Here is an 18,275-nt window from a genome sequence, read left to right as displayed (position 1 = left end):
AAGAAGGAAGCAGGGGATGTTTGGAGTGATGGTGTTTGTCTTCCCAAGTAACCATTACATGTGATGAGGCCCGGCTTTCCTGGAGATGGCTGAACACCTGCCTGCCAATGGGCAGCAGTGAATGAATTCCTTGTTTTGCTTTGCTCACATGCACTGCTTTTGCTTTACCTATTAACCTGGCTTTATGCCAACCCACGAGTTTTCTCACTTGTACTCTTCCAATTCTCTCCCCCATCCCACTAGGAGGGAGCGAGCAAGCGGCTCTGTGGGGCTTAGTTACCAGCTGGGGTTAAACCACAACACATCCACATGAAGCGCTTTTCAGTTTTGGGTTCCCCCACCCCTTTCTCCCTAAATGCTCAGGACTAGCCCTAGTCTAGTCCTCTTGTAACTGGAATTAATATGAAAAGAGTCCAGTTCATGTTCCAGAACCACTCTACAACATGAACCAGAACAGAGAAAGCAATATCCATTAGGAAGCTGACTTCAAAAGCACATTCCTGGTACTGACTAAAACCAAAATCCTGCATGCCCCAATGGCATCCCTTCAAAATTCTGAAGTTGGAAAAAAGAGTTCAGGGACCTTGCAAAAAGCTAAGGTCATGAATGTTAGCATACATTCTAGTACAGTAACAAAGGTCCATGTAAGCATCAAAATAATCACTTTCATATTCTTACCATAACTGAATACTTTTGCACCATTCACTTCAGAAATAGTATTATTTTCACTTTTCCAGTGGAGTGATACTTTATCTTCTAGAGCATTTTCTCTAAAAGAAGAGAGACTCTGTTAACTTTACCAGGTTAGGACTCTGCCCCTGCACGCAGATCTAGCCCCTTACTGAGACCACCTCTCTCCCCCAGGCCCTCGCCAGCCCCATTTGTTCCGGCTCTCTCTTTCCCCCACGGCGACGGACGCCGCTTTTATGCCCCGGCCTCGCACCCCTCGTAGGGCGGTAGCGGCGCTCCCGGGGGCCCAGCTGAACGGAGGGGGGGGGGGGGGGCACAGGAACACCCACGGAACGTAAGGGACCCCGAGGCCGCGGGCAGCACTGCAGCCTCCCCTAGGCCGGGGGCTCGGGTGCGGCCCTCCCGCCCGCCCGCACGGAGCCTCACCTGGCGATGAGCGGCCGCACACGTACACAGACCGTCACGGCTCCCTCGTCCGCCATCCCCACGGCCGCTGGGCACGAGGCCACCTGTGCCAGGGAAGCCGCTCACCGCTCTCTCGCCCGCCCGCACCCAGGCGAGCAACGCAGCGACCCAACCGCCACCAGCGTTTGAACTTCTCCCGAGGCCGCTTCCTATTGGCCCGCGCAGGGCAGACGCTACGGCGGAGCGTACCACTCGCCAACGGCCGACGGGGGGGGCGGGCGGGCGGGGACGGCGTAGCGAGGGATCGGTGGCTGCACAGCCCGCGAGCGGTGCCGCGCCGCGCCCCTGTCTGCGGGGAGTCCCGCGGTGGTGCCGGCCGGGCCGGCGGGAGGCAGCGGCCCGCCGCGGGAGGGGCGCCGTCGGCAGTGCCGTCACGGTGCTCTCGGCCGGGAGCTTGATAAGCTGTCTGCTGAGTTTGAATGGCATGCTTTCGCACATAAAAGTGACATCATTATGTAATTATGGGGGTTTTTAAAGTAAAATTTATATAGGTATTGAAGTGCGGGTTAGGAGAACAACGTTCGGTGGAGGGTAGTTAAGTTCAAAGCAGTATTATTTTAGGACGTGGACGCAGGCTGTCTTTGCCTACTCTTCTAAAAAAAGGCTACGTCATTGTAACGCAGTCCTCACGGCAGCACGGGTGGGCTTGGGGGACAGGGAAGGCGGGGAAGGGAGCTGCAAAGAAGGGCCTGCGGAAATCAGAAAAGGGGGGTGCTCCAATTGCATTTCTTTTAAGGTCAACTAATTAATGACTATGAAAATACTATTCATGTTTAAACGTTAAAAATGTTGCCCCCTGTAGTTTAATCATCATCCTCCTCTTCATCATCCTCAGCAACATCTTCCTCATCTTCGCCTTCCTCAGCTGCAGCTAAGGCTTCTTCCCTCGCAGCCTTGAAAGCCAGTTCCTCTTCCAGCGTGGGGTCTCTCGCCTCCGTGATTTCTGGCCCGCTGGGGTATTCAGCTTGCACTGGTGGAGGCAGCGCAGGACCATGGTTCTCTGGACTGTATTTGTGACCCCAGCCAAGGTAGATGTTATCAAATTTCCTGAGAAAGAAAAGTGAAAGATCACCCATTCTCCCCCCCAACAAAACATCAGTGTAGATATTGTCAGGCTTCCTTACTCTGCTGTGCCAAAAGTCGCTGTGGTGCAGATACCTTGTACAGAAGTATTTAAAAGACAGTACCACATGTAGTGGAAATGAATGAATATTAGAACCACAGAAAGTAGCTGTTTTTCTAAAATGTACCACAGACTCAAGAATATAGGTTTTAAATCAAGCACTGTGCCCAAATACTAACTGGACATTTACATCCATTAACTTTATATTAGCCTTTCCAATGGTTATTCATTTTCAGTCGTAAATACGTATTTACTGTTGCTGTGCACATTTAAGTGCCCTTCTCCATCAGTCTCCGGAATAGTTAGAATTCAGTCCCTGAATTAATAATAAAACAACTTTGACTTCATTAGACTGGTATCTGTGTTCAGCATATACAGTCTGTGTTGTAACCATGCCAACTAGCTACTCACTTGCCAGATGCAAAGGCATATGCTCCGGGCCATCGGTTAGACTGGAGGATTGCCACGGCGTACTGCGGGATCAGGTTCGTAGAACACTGAGCTGTCCAAGCAGGGATGTTCTGAATTCCTGGAGGCAGCCAAACACACACAGTCTATGAATAAATTGACTTACGAGCCTCTACAAAATATTTAAGACTGAGCTACAAGACTTTCACAGAACTCAAGCAAGGGTTAGAAAAAGTCGCATGCTAGAAGAGCCAGAAGTCAGAAACAGTAAATGTAGGCGCTGTATTCAAACAGGTGGCTTGGATGTATGGGTAGGTAGCACAAGAATGCTAGTAGAGCCACTTACAGAAAAGATCATGCTCCTGAAACTCAGTAGTACTCACCACTGTTTCTTTTGTCAAGGACTGCTTATCACTTATGGATAAATTATATTGTTATATTTTGCCTTGATGAATGGAGAGAATGGAGAGTAGGAAAATAATTTACTATTGATGTAATCTAATATTCAGGTTCCCATATTCCCATGATTTGCTGCAGTAATATGCTACAGGATCTAAGTTCTTATTTGTATATCTATGCATGTGTCTACGTATATGTATTTATTTATTTACATATGCACCCACACTTTTTTTTGGACTAGAAAGATGACGGAAAAATAGCTGAATGTATTTCATGTAGTGAGCTGTCTTGAACTTGCAGTAGCCTGACAAAGCTGAGGTATTTTTTCCCTTTGTATTCAACAAGATTGTTAACTAGTAAACCCAACTATTTCAGTTTTAACATCAATACTGTTAACCATTTTGCTTTTGATCAATTTTGTAAAAGAATGTGCTTACCCTACAGGGGCAAACTATTGCTCCATGAAGCATCAGAGACCTATAACTTCAAGTATTTACTACCTAAATGTCAACATTCCTAGTGGCTCTCTATCAAAAACTTCATATTCCATGACAAATACCTTCATCTTCAGAAAGCGGAGTGAGAAGAGGAGGTCCTGTTTCTTGCTGTACTTCATCTGGCTCCTCTGCTTTCTCCTCCTCTTCATCTTCTTCTTCTTCCTCTGATTTTTGAAAAGGATTAAACCAAACACAGCGACCCTGTAATAGATATGGAAAAATAATAAATACATGTAACAATCACTGAAAGAATGCAAGCCAGTTAAAACAACTGGCTTCAGCACACACAGTTAAGGGAGAGGGGGAAGAAAAGAAAAATATATATTCTATATTCGTGTCATGGTTTAGCCCCAGCCAGCAACTAAGTACCACGCAGCTGCTTGCTCACTCCCCCTACCCTGATGGGATGGGGGAGAGAATCGGAGGAGTAAGAGTGAGAAAAACTCCTGGGTTGAGATAAGAACAGTTTAATAATTGAAATAAAGTGAAATAGTAATTATAATAATAACAATATAATGATGATGATGATGATGATGATAATAATACTAATAACAACAACATACAAAGCAAGTGATGCACATGCAATTGCTCACCACCCGCCGACCGATACCCAGACAGTTCCTGAGCAGCGATTGCTGCTCCCCAGCCAACCCCTCCCCCCCCCCCGCCCCCGAGCATGATGTCATATGGTATGGAATAGCCCTTTGGTCAGTTTGAATCAACTATTCGGACTGTGCCCCCTCCCAGTTTCTTGTGCATCTGGCAGAGCATGGGAAGCTGAAAAGTCCTTGACTAGCATAAGCACTACTTAGCAACAACTAAAACATCAGTGTGTTATCAGCATTCTTCTCATACTAAATCCAAAACACAGCACTATGCCTGCTACTAGGAAGAAAATTAACTCTATCCCAGCTGAAACCAGGACAAATTGGTATATTGTTGGCAGAATATTGTATCCTCTTGGCAGAGTGATTCCTATATCCCTCATTTGTCCCTCATCCCTGCTTACTACTTCAGAATAACCTTATACCTCTCTCATCAGCTTTTTGTTATCTTGTAGTCTTTAGTTCCTTGCCAGTTTGTCTTATATCCTTCCTAGATTACCAGTTACTGCAAACTAAGAGGCTTAACTTACGGGCTTTGCACCTTCCTTTTAAAGTCTGACTTGTTATTTAGCTACCAGTCAGAGGAACATAACAAAACGTTCTTGAGGTTCTAATGCATATAGATTTTATTTTTACAACTACTGTTTTGCTGGTAATAATTTTAAACCTTATTTCCTACCATTTGCCATTATTTTACACTAGCATACTTGAATTGGTAGACTGGCCAGCGAGTCATCCAGCAATGATCATAAAATTAGTAATACCTCTTCCCAGCACTACTCTGGTATCACAAGCTTTTAAGCTTTTTCATTTGCATGCTTCACAGCAGAAAGTAAGCAACAAAAAATAAACCAGAAGAAAACATCAAATAAGTTCCATTTAGCGTACAATCATAAGCTATCTGCATTTTAGCATCCTACCCAAGAAAAGAGAATTTAAAACATTTTTGTCAAGTAAGGACTTCAAAAGAGAAAACCTAACACAGAAGATAACCAGAAATTATTGTTATCTATGAAGGCCTTACTCCATACTGTTAGCTAAAGATAGGTTTCGATCTCAAGAACACACCACTGAAAAAAGTACTAAACCTAGAACGTTCCTAAATATATGTATCTATAAAATATACAAAAATATATGCTATATGTAAATATGTGCAACATATTTATCTATTATGTACTATATCAAATATATTTTCTGTAGAAAAATATTTCAGTCCAATACTACTCCTGGTGAATAGTTCAAATGTGCAGGTGAGGAGTTTGATTTACATTCTGAAACCCTATGAATACTACAATGTGAATGGTATCCCAGGCCTGTGGGAGCTATGCCAGAGCATACCTGCTTTAGAATACTCTGTCCATGGTGTACCCATGCGGAGAGAGAATCCACCATTTCAGCTGCAGGAAGGGGCTGAAAATCGGGGTTTTCTTCATATGTATCTCTCCCTGCTCCCCCCTCCTCCTCTTCATCTCCTTCTTCCTCTGCAAACTGGTAAAATCCAATGGGAGAGATCTGGGTTCCTGCTGAGATCCGAGCTATCTGTGCACGCAGGTAATTGGCCTCATTTCCAGGGAAAGGAGGAAAGCTGACAACAGGAGCATCCAGCCTACCAGTGAAGAACTTCTTGATTTTCCTGGCACAGACAATCTGGGCTGGCGTCACTGGAGGCAACTTCACCCAGGGTTTGCCTGGCTCATTACAGACAAAGTAGGCATATTTATTAGCCCCAGTCCCATTTTCTTCTCTTGGGATGACAGGTGGGGGCTTATAGGTGGACTTTGGTGGTTCATCTTCTTTTTCCTTCTTCTCATCTTCGTCTTCCTCACCCATCCCTTTTCCTTCTTCCTCAATAACTTCTTCCTCTTCTGTTTCCTCCTCCTCTTCCCCCTCATGGTACTGTACTTCAGCTATAATATAGTTCATCTCCAGGCCCAAAATTTTGCCCCAGAAGCGACAGGTCTGGATTGGCTGAACGCTAATTAGTTTTTTAAGGGCAAGGAATATGTGATAGGATTCATCTTTGCTCAAGCCAATTCCAGCCTGTTCAAAATAAAAGGCTGTTTCCATCACATTAGGTAGAGGGGTCTCTCCCTAGGAAAGAAGATCCAGAGTTAGAGCTGAAGAATGGTATAATTATCTATTTGAAAAATTAAACATTATCCACTTTCCTACCGTGCCACTCATTGTCTCAAAGTGCTTTGCAGACATTCATTCACTACATCTTCCACTATCATTTAGAAAAATTTAAAGTGCCATTTTAAGGGAAAGAAGAGAACATAGATGAACTGCAGTTTGTAGAATACACGATTTCAAAATTCAAACTCACTTTTAATTACTGCAGAATAAGGAAAGTCAGAATTCTTACACGGGATCTGCAAAGGACTTCACTGCTAGGGCATGTCAGCTGTGTAAGAGGTCTTGATGCCCATAAACCGTGTCACTCTCTTTCCTTGTGTTTGTGGCAGATGCATTTGGGGAAAATACAATACATGTTTTATATATTTAGACACCAGACCAGCAATATTTCTCTGGAGTGAATGTTGTTCTTTTGAATACCTTGGCATAAAGCTCCCTGCATTTTTTACAATACTGGCCCCTGCTCTTATTGAAGTCCATAATAAGACTCCAGCTGGCTTCAGTGGAAGCAGAAATAGGCCAATCATGAAGATTTCATTAAGTATTTCCATTTGCTTTATCACCCTCCTCTCATTTCATGGGGGTAGGTGATTATATCACACAGACAAAGATATTAGAAGTTGTACATGGCAGGGTAGGGAATTTGGAAGAAGCAGTGCTAGTTTTGTATGGAACTTCTTTGGCCCTTCTAGATTTCTTATATCAAAGCAAGTTAGACAGGAATATGAAAAATTCAAAATCCCTTCTGAAATACCCTACTTTTTCTCCAGTTTTACCATCGTATACTGTTACTGTAAAATAAGTAATAGGCTATGGAAAAGATGAAAGACTATCTCTTCTGTTGTTAGTATTTGTATTCTGCAATGGCAATTCATTTGAATATATACTAGTAACTTCATATGAAAATCAACATCTTGTTGATTAGTTTTCCTTGGTTAGTGTAAGAATTCTCTTAATTTTTGATTGGGTACAAATGCTTCTGCATATAAGCAACTGAATATGGAAAAATCCCCTGTTTTAAGAAATGGCCTTTCAATTCTAGTAGTTCTTCATTACAACCATATTTTTTTTCAGTTGGAGGACAGACTGGAAGCACAGCTGGAGCTGGAAGGATCACAAAATTCTCCATTCTTTATTTTACAGTAGCAGCTGTGCACAATATTCTCAGACTGATGTCCAGAATTATGGTCACTTACGTAAAGAAATGTCACTTTTAGATAAAGAAAATAATTTTGGATGCAATATTCCATGTTGAACTGGCATATGGGAGATACTGTAAACTTTACTTTCTGTTCATCATGTCTAGAACATCTATGATTTTAAAGGCTCAGGATATTAGATTTGCTACAGGAAAAACTTCCAACTAAGTAACCAGATGGGTTTTCTTCTTCACAACTAGACATGGGACCAAATTCAGCTATGAAGAGAGTACATGGTACTGTGGCTGCAATTATTTATACAGTCGTGAGAGGTAACACTACAAGGGAGATAACAAATTCCTCCCTCCCTCCTTTCCCTTCCCGCTATCCTCCCACCCATTGCCTAGTATATATGATACCTATTTTTCTCTGATAATAACTCACTATCTCTTCTTCCAGTTCTTCATCTCCTTCTCCATTTGCCTTGAGGAACAAAGCTTTACACTTTTCTGCAGCTTCAAATGTTGGAAGCATCTCATGTTCATCTCGAAGAGTGTCCATTTTTTTCTGAAACCGAGCCCACTTCACATCCTTACTGATATTCTCAATTATGTCTACTGCATTTGCGGGCTGTTCATCCAGGATCTTTGTTAGCATATTAGCAAGATGATCATATCTGTCATATAAATGTAAACATTATTTGCCTACTGTACAACAGGCTTAGAATATTATGTTTTTAATATGAAAAGTAGAAGCTAATCACCTGGAGCTTTGGAGAAATTGTTGGAATAGTTAGATGAAAGGGGATCATGGGAAAGGGGATTATGGGAAAATAGACTTGAAACTAGCCTGATTATAATATACTTAGGAGTAGTCCCATCTTCCATTTTTGGTATATACTGCACCTGTCTCAGGAGCGGAAGCTGAATTTAAACTTGCTGTTAATCAAATAAATTTCCCTTTGAACTCTATAAATTCCCTTAGGAATTTTGATTCTGAAAGATGTTGGACACACACAAGTATCACATAGCGATGAACTATTGCATTTATAACATATTGTCCCATTCTATATATACCTCCCTGGTACCCCTCCCTTTCTTAACATAACCCTTTGCCCTTTTACCAACACTACTTTTCTCTCCACTCATACTTCCTACCCCTTTCAATTGTGTCCCTTTTTCAGACTTACAAGTTCAGGCCAGATGTTGTGCTGCTCTTGAGTAAATAGGCTTTTGCATTCTGAATTGCCAGCATTCGGGATTTGGGATCAGGTATCTGATCATCATATGGACTGTATCCTGGCTGATAGAGACCGTAACCTGGTTCATGTGGCTGATAGGGGCCATGGCCACGTCCGTAGGCTTGATAGGGATCTTGTCCTACTGCATCTGTCTGATAGGCACTTTTTGGTTCTTGTGTTTGGTAAAGGTCTATTCCTAGTGCATATGACTGATACATGCTTTGCCTTGCCTCCTGTGCCTGATAAGAGTCTTGTCCCAGCGCGTATCTCTGGCTGATGTTTATTTCTGGCACCTGTGGCCTGTAAGAGGCTTGTTCTGCTCCCCGTGGCTGGTAGCGGTGTTGAATTGGGGTCTGTGAGTGATACGGTGCTTGTCCTGGTGCATGAGTCTCGCCGACGCTTCCTCTTTGGTCTTGTGCTTGGTAGGGGTCTTGGTCGAGCGCAGGCGGCTGATAAATGCTGTTTCCCAGGCCTTGTGGCTGATCAGACCCTCGCCTTACCCCCTGGTATTCATAGGAAGCTGGTCCCGGTTCGGACTGCTGAGGCTGATAAGGGTCTCGTTCAGGCTCAAAGCCCTCAAAAGGCGGCCGCTCGGGGCCTCGCTGAGGCGGGCGGGAAGCGTACGGCTCGGGCCGGTCGGGGCTGTGTCCGGGCCACGAGTGCTCCCTGGGGCCTCGCTCCTGCTCTTCCCGCGGGACAGCCTGGAGCGGGGGCTCCCCGGGAGGCTCGGCCATGGCCTGGCCCGGGAGTTGCGGGCCGGGCCGGGGGCACCGAGCCGCCCCTCAGCCGCCGTCGGCTCCGCTCGTCGCGCAGCAACGCCTGCCGCCCGCGCCGCGGGGCGGGGCGGGGCGGGGCGTCGCCAAGGTAAACCGGCCGCCGTTGCTTGGGCCGCCCGGTGCCGGAAGGGGTGGGCCTGCGGCGGGTTTTCTGTCGGGACTCGGCACTGCCGCCCCGTTTCTCCCCGCGCTCGGGAAGGGGTGGTGTCGGCTCGTCCCGGCGCACTGACCTGCGCCCGCTGCAGCCGGGGCCGAGGGGAACCGTTGGCGGAGCCCCGCGCGCCGAGGCCGGCGGTTGAAACCGTTGGGGGAGCCGCTCGGTGGCGGGGCGGCCGTCGGAGCTGCTGCGCCCCGGTGCCTCCCGTAGCCCGGTGGCTGGGCGGACGACACGGTTCCCGAGGGGGCCGCCGTGCCCGCCAGCTCCCCTCAGGGCCGGGTGGGAGACGCAGCGGCGGCCCGAGGGGGCTGTCCCTGTGGGCGGGCCCCAGGGGAACCGCCGTCAGGGGGCTGGGGCGCTCCGGCGGGGCTCGCTTCCCACAGCCGGGGTGCGTTTGCTGGGTGGGAAACCCCAGCAAGCTGCCCGAGCTGTTACTTCTTTGTCTAGAGGGGTTCTCAAGCCCTGCTTGTTTCCTTTCGCCACGGCCCACAAACCATGAAGTGCTGTTAGTGCTCCGTGTTGAAAGTTTGTGGTACAAGAAACTTTCAGACGTCTCCTGAGAGAAGAACGGGTCTTCAAAAGCTGAACTTTGTTTTAAAAAGAAATAAGTGACGTTCACTTGCCTTCATTGCGTGCAGTAGAAAATGCAGTTTAACCTTCTGCATTTTAGTGGTGATACATTACACTGTTGCCATAAGGTACAAAGTTTTTTTCTTTTAGGAGAAAAAGATTGTAAAAATCTGATAATTACTTTTGAAAATTGTATTCACTGATCCAAGGAAAAAAGCAGATGTAAATGAAGTTGGAATGAAGGTGTTCTGATAGAAAACAGTTTTGTCATGTGATGCTATCAGTGTTAAGGAGACCGCTGGCCATAATGTGAGTAACTTCCGTTTGCAACAGTATTCAAACACTAAAATGAGAAGGACAAATGTCACATTACAGAGGAAGAACCTGCTACCTTCTATTAATTTAGTTAGTTGAGATTTGTTTTACAGAAATACAGTAGCGTAGTGCTGTATGCTTTTGTAGTCCCATCAGATATTATGTGCTGCAGTGCTATCTACTTGAACAGATATTCAAAGTTATGTTAATATCTAGAGGCCTCATTGTGTATGTAAAATCTGCCCATGTGAATTGTCTCCTTAATTGCTCATAATTAAGTCCGTGAAGAACTTTTACTGTTAAAAGTTAAACATGCACCTAGTATTCAACAAGGAGGTTGCAAAACAAATATATAGAGCAGGTGAGGTGTGTTTTTTTTTTTTTTTTTTTTTTAAAAAAGGCCTTTTAGGGAGTTGCATTTTAGCAAATATCTATAGCTTGCCCAAGGGTAACTGTCAAGTGTTCTCTAGCAATTCAACAGGGAAAGTAATACTGTCTTAGGGTATCCATGTGAAGAAATCGGTGCTGTAGAGATCTCAGCAAAATGCCCTATTAAGGTTGTAAATTGTTTTAAATAAAGTAGTGCAATACCTGAACTCTAAAAGATACTTCTCTGTCATTGATGGATTGGTTAATGTAACTTTAAAAAAAATGCACTTTATTTTGGGTATTTATTAGAAGTAACCAGAAAAAATTCTCAGATGGGGCATTGCAAATTTCTGTCAAGTTCCAAGATTGTGAATGCTTGAGGTATCATTGAGGAATCTGACCCATTCTGAAACAGCAGCAAAACATATGTTTCCACATCCTTTAATAGGCAGAGCATTTTTATGAAAAATTAAAAAGTTTCTGTATTGTGTTCCTATGATTCCAACAAGTAAGACAATATCATAAAAATGTTACTTCTGCTGGGTTTCAACTTGTAGAGGATTTATTATTGACCTACTGATTTTTGCAAAGAATGTGCACAAGTTCGGTTTGCAGATGTATTTGCAGAACTTACACATTGGCTGCAGAGGGCGGTACAGTACTTGCAAATTACTTGTGAATTCCTTTTTATTTGATATTCACGTTTCGTATTTGGAGAAAAAAACTTGATTTGTTTAATTTCTGTAAACGTATGGAATTAAGTTATCTTTTACATGTGATGTTCTGTGAAGCAGCTGCTCAAGAAAGGGCAACTGCATTATCTTTTCAGTCTTGTTCAGCAAAGAGAGAAAACTAGGGGCACCTATATTTTGTAGTAATGTTCCTCTCTGCCTTTGCAGGGACTCTGAAATGGCTAGGAGGTTTTATGGAACTTATAAGTTAGGATGCATGTAAAACGTACAATGGCTCAGGGCAAAAAGTACCTCAGTGCAGAAGGATGTTTCAGCAAGGTGTTGTGATGATCTCTTGTTGATAAAGAAAAGCAGGAAATGGATATATGCAGTATTGCTGCAGATTCTTACTCTGAACACTGTCAGTAAAATGGATTAATTAGCTGAACAGTAACTAAAGTATTAATGTTTTCTCTTTCCGAACGAGGTATGTTAATGGTTTGTATTGTCTCTGCTGTGGCCAGGTAGCAATGGGCTCTTGTCTTATCACTTGAAGTCTGTTTTTCAGCAGCCCCCCCCCCTTTTTTTTAATTAAAAAAAAAAAAGAAAAAAAACCCAAAACCCTGAACTCTTTGCCTGTTGCCAATTTCCAAGTGGAGATCCAAAGATGGTATAAAATGTTGCATGTAGAACTGGACACCTGTTGCATTTCTATATGGTTTCACCGGTGAATTTTGAACATACTTGCACTGGGAAGGGAATGACAGGCAATATGAATAGAGCATCCCATTTCAAGTGGTAATCCTTCTGTGCTCTGTTGATTTCTGTGCAAACAACTATTGAATTGGAAAGCCTAGATTCAGGTCCCATGTGTGTCTTCCTAGGAGAATGCCTTCATCACCAGACCAATAAGTAGCACCTGTAACTACTGAAGTGAAGCTGCTCTTCACTGCATAGCAGGCAAGGCAACTTGAACTGAATTCCAGCCTGTACACTAGGAATCAGGTGCTATTGCTTTCTCTGTGAAGCTTGTTCTGGCAAGTGGCTGCCAGGTGTGCTGTCAGCTCACTTAAGAGGAAGGCAGAGTTAGTAGTCTTAATGGATTAGGTATGGCATAAGTTTCAAACTGCGTACTATGGTAAGACTAAAGTGCCTGAGCGTATGAAGGTGATCTTTAGCTTTTTGTTTATACTGTGTTTATGAATTAAATACTTATGCTCTCTCTGACTGCTTCTAGATGACTTAAAGAGGAAAGGTACTTGAAAAGTGCAGGTTCTGTCTTGTTACCTTTGTTAATTCTCATGAAAACACTATTAACTACAGAACTACTTTTTAGTCTTTTTTTCTATTCAGGAGCCAGTGACATCCATTTCTTCTGCAGTTCCAAAAAAGCCACATGCAATTTTTATGCTTAGTTAAACATACAGCAAGTGGTTTTAATTGTAACAGAGTTTTCTCTTTACTCTTTTTTTAACCCAGAGAGGATCAAAGTGTATTTCTGCATCACTTTCAGAATATCGTTTTCCATTTGATTGAAATTCTTTTTTGTCACTTCTAATAGCAATTTCCTGCTAAATATCTAAGTAAGTGCTTGTGTATATATAAAAGCAAATATTATTTTGTGAATCTCAGATGTTTATTGTGCAGGGAAGAATAGATGCTTGCACAAGATCTCCTTAAAATATGGCAGTGACATTTTTTTGTTAGTTAACAAGGTTATCATTGAGTCATTACTGCTGGTATGCCTCTTTCTTCTGCCATAGGGCTTGATTCTTTTCTCTTCTTTGGGTTGTATGCTGAAGTCAAACTGTATTTGTCAGGTGTCATAATGTGAGATTAGTGCTGGCTGAGATGCCAGCCAGTCTGAGATGCTTTTCTATGAGGCAATATTATGGGAAAGCTGAGAGACTGTTATCCTTCTGCAGGGTGCTGATAGGAAATGCGTATGGTCCTCTGAAGAGAATAATAATAATTTTTGGATCCAGTGCTGGCTTTTGCTCTTATTGAAGTCAGTGGGAGTTTTGCTACTGACTTCAGTGAAAGTAAGATTAAGTCCTTTGTCATTTCATTACCATTTACCAGGTTATATGCTGGGAGACAAACTGATTTGAGTCCTGACTCATAGTGGAGAGTTGTTGTGGTTAAGGCCCAGTATGAGTTTGCATACTGAGGTGTGAATTCTGTATTTTACATCCTCTGAGTTATGAAAATCACTGTGAGTTACAGGATAATGTTCAGTAGACATTTACCTATAACTGTGCAGTGGCAGCAATGTTGGTGTGGACCAGCAAAATTTCAAGGGGGTAAAGAATTTTATATCCCCTGGTAATCTGAGTGCTAAACTGATGTTGTAAACAAAGCTTTTGGATCTACATAGGGCCAGCTCAGCTTCTGTTATGTGTTTTTGTTGACTGTTAGGCAGAGAAATCTGAATGTCTGTGTGGGATAGTGCCTTCTCTTTAAAAGGTCTAACTATGCATAATTGTGCGTTTCTGTACTATTCTCATTGACTGAACCTGTTTCAGTGGTTCATGTTGAAGATACCCAAATTTGTTCCTCAGAGCTGTATAGATCCTGGTGACTGTGGTGTTGCAACAGTGGAAAAATGGGCCGTTGGAGTTCAGGATCTTTGATTGCTGCAAGTGTTCCCAGCTGGCAGTAGTGTGGTGGAATGAGCTTCAAATACCCTCCTCTGCTCTGGCTGGTTGCAAGCTTGTGAGATCTTAACAGGCTTGTTTCTCCTTGCTGTGCATCTAAAGTTCTCCTTTCTTGGCGGGACAGGGGGGCGAAAGAGAGGGAAGGTTTTGTTCAATGTAGAACTTCTTGGGGATTTTGTTTCTGTTAATATTTAAGTGACAGTTAAAATGGAGCAATGATTTATTGTCATTAATAAAAGGGAGGTTCACTCTTCGCTTTGCAGATCTGTAACCTTTACTGTATTTCTGAGAGTGATAAAACAAACTTTTATATTTATTAGATACTGCATTCAATTTACAATGATTATATGTAATGATTTTATTCTTACCTGAAGCTGAGCAAGTGCAATCATTTCAAGAGGATTATAAATTTCAATCAACTCCTATTTTGCTTTTCCCTAGCTGTGTGTTATAGCACTTCTTGTTGTAGAGAGAATGGATTTGATAATTTTTTTCCCCTACTGTGGTAAACCCTCTAGTCTGCAGCAGCAGTGTAAAACAGGGTATAATGATTCAGCAGTATTTTACGAAACTATACAAAACATGAGGAAATAGAGAACCAGGCCTGACATTTTGCCCTTTCAATGATTAGGAGAACATATTATCTGATCATATTCTTTGCTCTTTATCAAATACTTAGAAAATAAATATTCTGAAATCAAAATCCTTCAGAAGTGTAGATGGCATTGTTTTCATTAGGGACTCTGGAAATGGCTAGGAGGTTTTGTGGAACTTAGGTATATACAGAAGAGGTTTCAGCATTTCACTGGGATTAGTCATACATTTAAGTTCACACTTAAATTCTTTACAGGAGGAGCTTGCCATATTAGACTCAATAAATACAAAATTATGCTCAAAAATCCATATTTACATGGCAGTCCTGTCAGAAAGTCCATGCTACTGAATATCACTTTTAAAAAAAATACAACTTTTCAGGCCATTTTTTTTCAACAATGCCCAAGCAAGTTGTCCTGTATTATGCTATTTTGACTGTGTGATATGTAATAATTGACTTGTTTGAGGATAGCAGTATGCTCAGAAACAGTATGTTTAATTTGTACCTACTGAGTTCATAATGCAATTGCATTTTCATTTGAAATAATACTCAAAGTGTAATGGGGAAGCAAGCCTATGAAGTTCACTTTGTGATGATTTCCAATAAAGAGAAATCAATCTCTATCATTGTTTTTTCATGAAATACCACTAGATTAACTGTTTTCTCTGGAATTAATTTCTTTTAGTTCAAATACTCTTTCATTGTAAATCGGACGTCTAGATTCAGTCTCCATTGTTGCAGATAACTGTCCCACTTTCTTTTTCTAGAGATGCAGAACTTCCTGTGAACAACCTTATTCTAGGAACAAACATGTTCACTTTAAAACTGTTTTTTTTCTTTGTTTTCCTCTTTATTATTTTGGATAGGGCTTCTGCCTTCACTTAGTCACTTAATCTCAAAGTCTTTTTTTCTATCTGTGAAAAGCATGACAAAAACAAGGCAAAAATTTGCATCAGCAATCAAAAGACTATATTTAGGTGAAGTAAACAGGAGTACCTATGAAGTCTCTGAGATGTTTCCCCATATTTTATATTAGTAATTTTGCAATGTCACTAATTTTTGATGCAACGATTTCCATCATATTTTACATAAATAAGTTTTCCATAGCAAATATACTGTGAATTTAGATAGTAAATAGATTCTATTAGTCTGTGTTTTTCTTGCAAAATATTTATATAACCATTGTAAACAATGTCTTGCTCACCTGCATTTGAAAATTACTTCCCTCTTCTATATTTGGTTGATGAAAACTGCTTCTTTAGCTGTCAATGTTAATAACTGTTCAAAGCTTCCATATTAAGCCATAAATTTATTTTTATTTCTGTGTCAAAATATGAAAAAATATTGTGTCCATGTAGGAAACTGAATAGAATAGAATCATAGAAACTGTAAGAGCATCTTAAAAGGTGCCCTTAAGTATGTAAAACTTAGGGCTATAACAATTGACTTCTAGCTGTCTGGCATGAGATTGAGAGTTCTTTGATGCTTAGAGTTAATGTACATAGGGTAAAATGTTTGGGAGTTAAAAAGGAATGACAATCCATGCATTGAGCAAGGATTGCTTAACTGAATGATGTGGAAATTCTGTCATGATATGCTATAAATTATGTATCTCTTCAGGCTTTGGTAACCCTTCTCGGAACTGAAAAGGGTCACGATTACCTATTTCAGTCTCCCAATTTATAGATCTTCTACTGAAAGAGAAAACAACTTCCCCCCTTTTCTTTCACTGTCCAAAAAAATAAGTAGGACTTGTTTTCTAAAGAACAGCTGCTGGGAGCATACACCCTTTATACCAGGCTAGGTAGAGCTCAGGAAGGGGAGACACCTGAATTCAACTCCATTCAGGCTAAGACTCAAATCATATTCCCTGCATCTTGACTAAGGGAACTGTCTGAGGGTCTGTCTGAGGGGACTTGGGTACACTACAAAATTCTACTATCCTCTTCCTAGCTTAATATTCAAAGTTGGTTTTTTATCCATGATCTTGGAACACAGTCACGAGTGATTTCTTAAGAGATTCCGATACAGTCAATAAAAAGATGAAAACAATTAGATCTAATACTTCATAGGCAACAGTAGTTTTCCAGGATACAGTAATAACTGTAAGAAGAAAACCTGGGGAGCAAGAAGTCAAGGTATTAAAATAATTCACAATAGAGCTTGAGACTTCTCTTTAAAGAATCTAGGCCCAAACACCATCTGTTGATCACATAGTGGTTTGCTTCCTGAGGTGGCCATGATTTTATTCAGAGGGCCAAATTCAATTGTGATGTTAATTAGTGAAATTCCGTGTACCTCAGTGAGACAGTTATGGCTCAAACTCCTGTCTGTTAAGAACCTGCATTATGGGTTTTTCATTAATGATATTCCACAGAAGGACATACTAAGTTTATGCATTAAAAAAAAAAAAGTTGCACAGATATAAATAACTGTGAAGCAATAACAATAATGCTTCAAGTTTTAAAGAACAAAAAAAAAGCACCCAATCCTCTTACAAGGTGGTGTATTTACAGATTGAAAATAAATCATAACAGGAAAATTTTCAGCAGGCTTAATATGCCTACCTCTGCATTTCCACTCTCCTTGACAGCTCATGGTAATCGGTATTGTAGGTTGAGATTTAATAAATACTACTCAATGTTGTGAGGTACTGCTTTAACTACTGCTGTGAAACAAACCTCAAAAACTTGGGTGACTAGGTTTAGTTAGTTTGTTATTGGTATTCAAAAGAATATCATGGCTGTGGAATTCTGAGCTAACAGGTTTAGTTATGTACCATTTGACTTTGGATTTGCTTCCTCTGAGCCTGAAGACACATCTTGTTAATATTGTTATTTCTATGGAGATTAAAATAGTGTCCAGTTGGTTTCATTACCAGGTTTGCAAATGCCGTACCTGTTAGAAAAGGGACACTTCTTCAGCCTCGGATCTTGGAGTAGCTCTGACTCAAAACTTCTTTTAATACATAATCCAGAGTTTGAACTTCGTTTAAATGACGTATAAACCTTGTATTGGTCTCTGTGTGGTGATTAATTCAACAATTCTTGCCATGTATTCCTAACCTTACACTCTGCGTATTTATTCAATAGTTTTGTGATCAGAAAGTTAACTTTGAATAATTAAAGCTGGTAATGAAACTACTGGATTACTGTGATATTGCTGTCAAAAAAATCAGATCCAGTTCTAAATTGTATATTTTATGTTGCCTTTCTCTTCATTTGCTTAATACTAAAGAACAACAAAAATGGCAGGGGTGGGGGGGAGGATTTCTAAATAGAAGTATTAATTCTTTGAGTTTTAAACCCCTTAATCTTAAAATTCTTACAGGGTTGCAGTCTGTATTATGAAAAGACAGAAATCCAAATTAATAGGAATCAAGAAACAGTAATGGTAAAACTTGCCAAGAACCTAAGAAATGTAGATGCTTGAGTTACTTTTGGGAAACAGTGTAGTTTCTGAA

At 41.6% G+C, this 18,275-nt stretch overlaps 2 protein-coding genes across 2 annotated transcripts in view; both read right to left on the bottom strand.

Moving 5' to 3' along the window:
- Positions 1 to 1,172, bottom strand: part of CENPE (centromere protein E) — a 39,807-nt gene extending 38,635 nt beyond the window's left edge. Inside the window, exons 1-2 of the mRNA XM_075709307.1 lie at positions 1,117 to 1,172; positions 679 to 770 (exon numbers count right to left, since the gene is read on the bottom strand). Coding sequence (XP_075565422.1) covers positions 679 to 770; positions 1,117 to 1,172 — 148 coding nt within the window. The remainder of the gene's footprint in view (positions 1 to 678; positions 771 to 1,116) is intronic.
- Positions 1,173 to 1,958: 786 nt separating this feature from the next.
- Positions 1,959 to 8,920, bottom strand: LOC104025373 (radial spoke head protein 4 homolog A). Its single transcript, XM_009485537.2, has 6 exons — positions 8,652 to 8,920; positions 7,907 to 8,138; positions 5,526 to 6,278; positions 3,645 to 3,783; positions 2,690 to 2,807; positions 1,959 to 2,202 (listed from the first exon to the last, which is right to left on the bottom strand). The coding sequence occupies exons 1-6, from the start codon at positions 8,918 to 8,920 to the stop codon at positions 1,959 to 1,961; spliced, it is 1,755 nt and encodes a 584-aa protein (XP_009483812.2).
- Between the last annotated feature and the right edge of the window lie 9,355 nt (positions 8,921 to 18,275).

Source organism: Pelecanus crispus, chromosome 4 (genome assembly GCF_030463565.1).
Source record: "Pelecanus crispus isolate bPelCri1 chromosome 4, bPelCri1.pri, whole genome shotgun sequence".
In the NCBI taxonomy this organism is placed as follows: domain Eukaryota; kingdom Metazoa; phylum Chordata; class Aves; order Pelecaniformes; family Pelecanidae; genus Pelecanus; species Pelecanus crispus.
The sequence above is the reverse complement of the archived record's forward strand: the minus strand, read 5'-3'. Positions and strand labels throughout refer to the sequence as shown.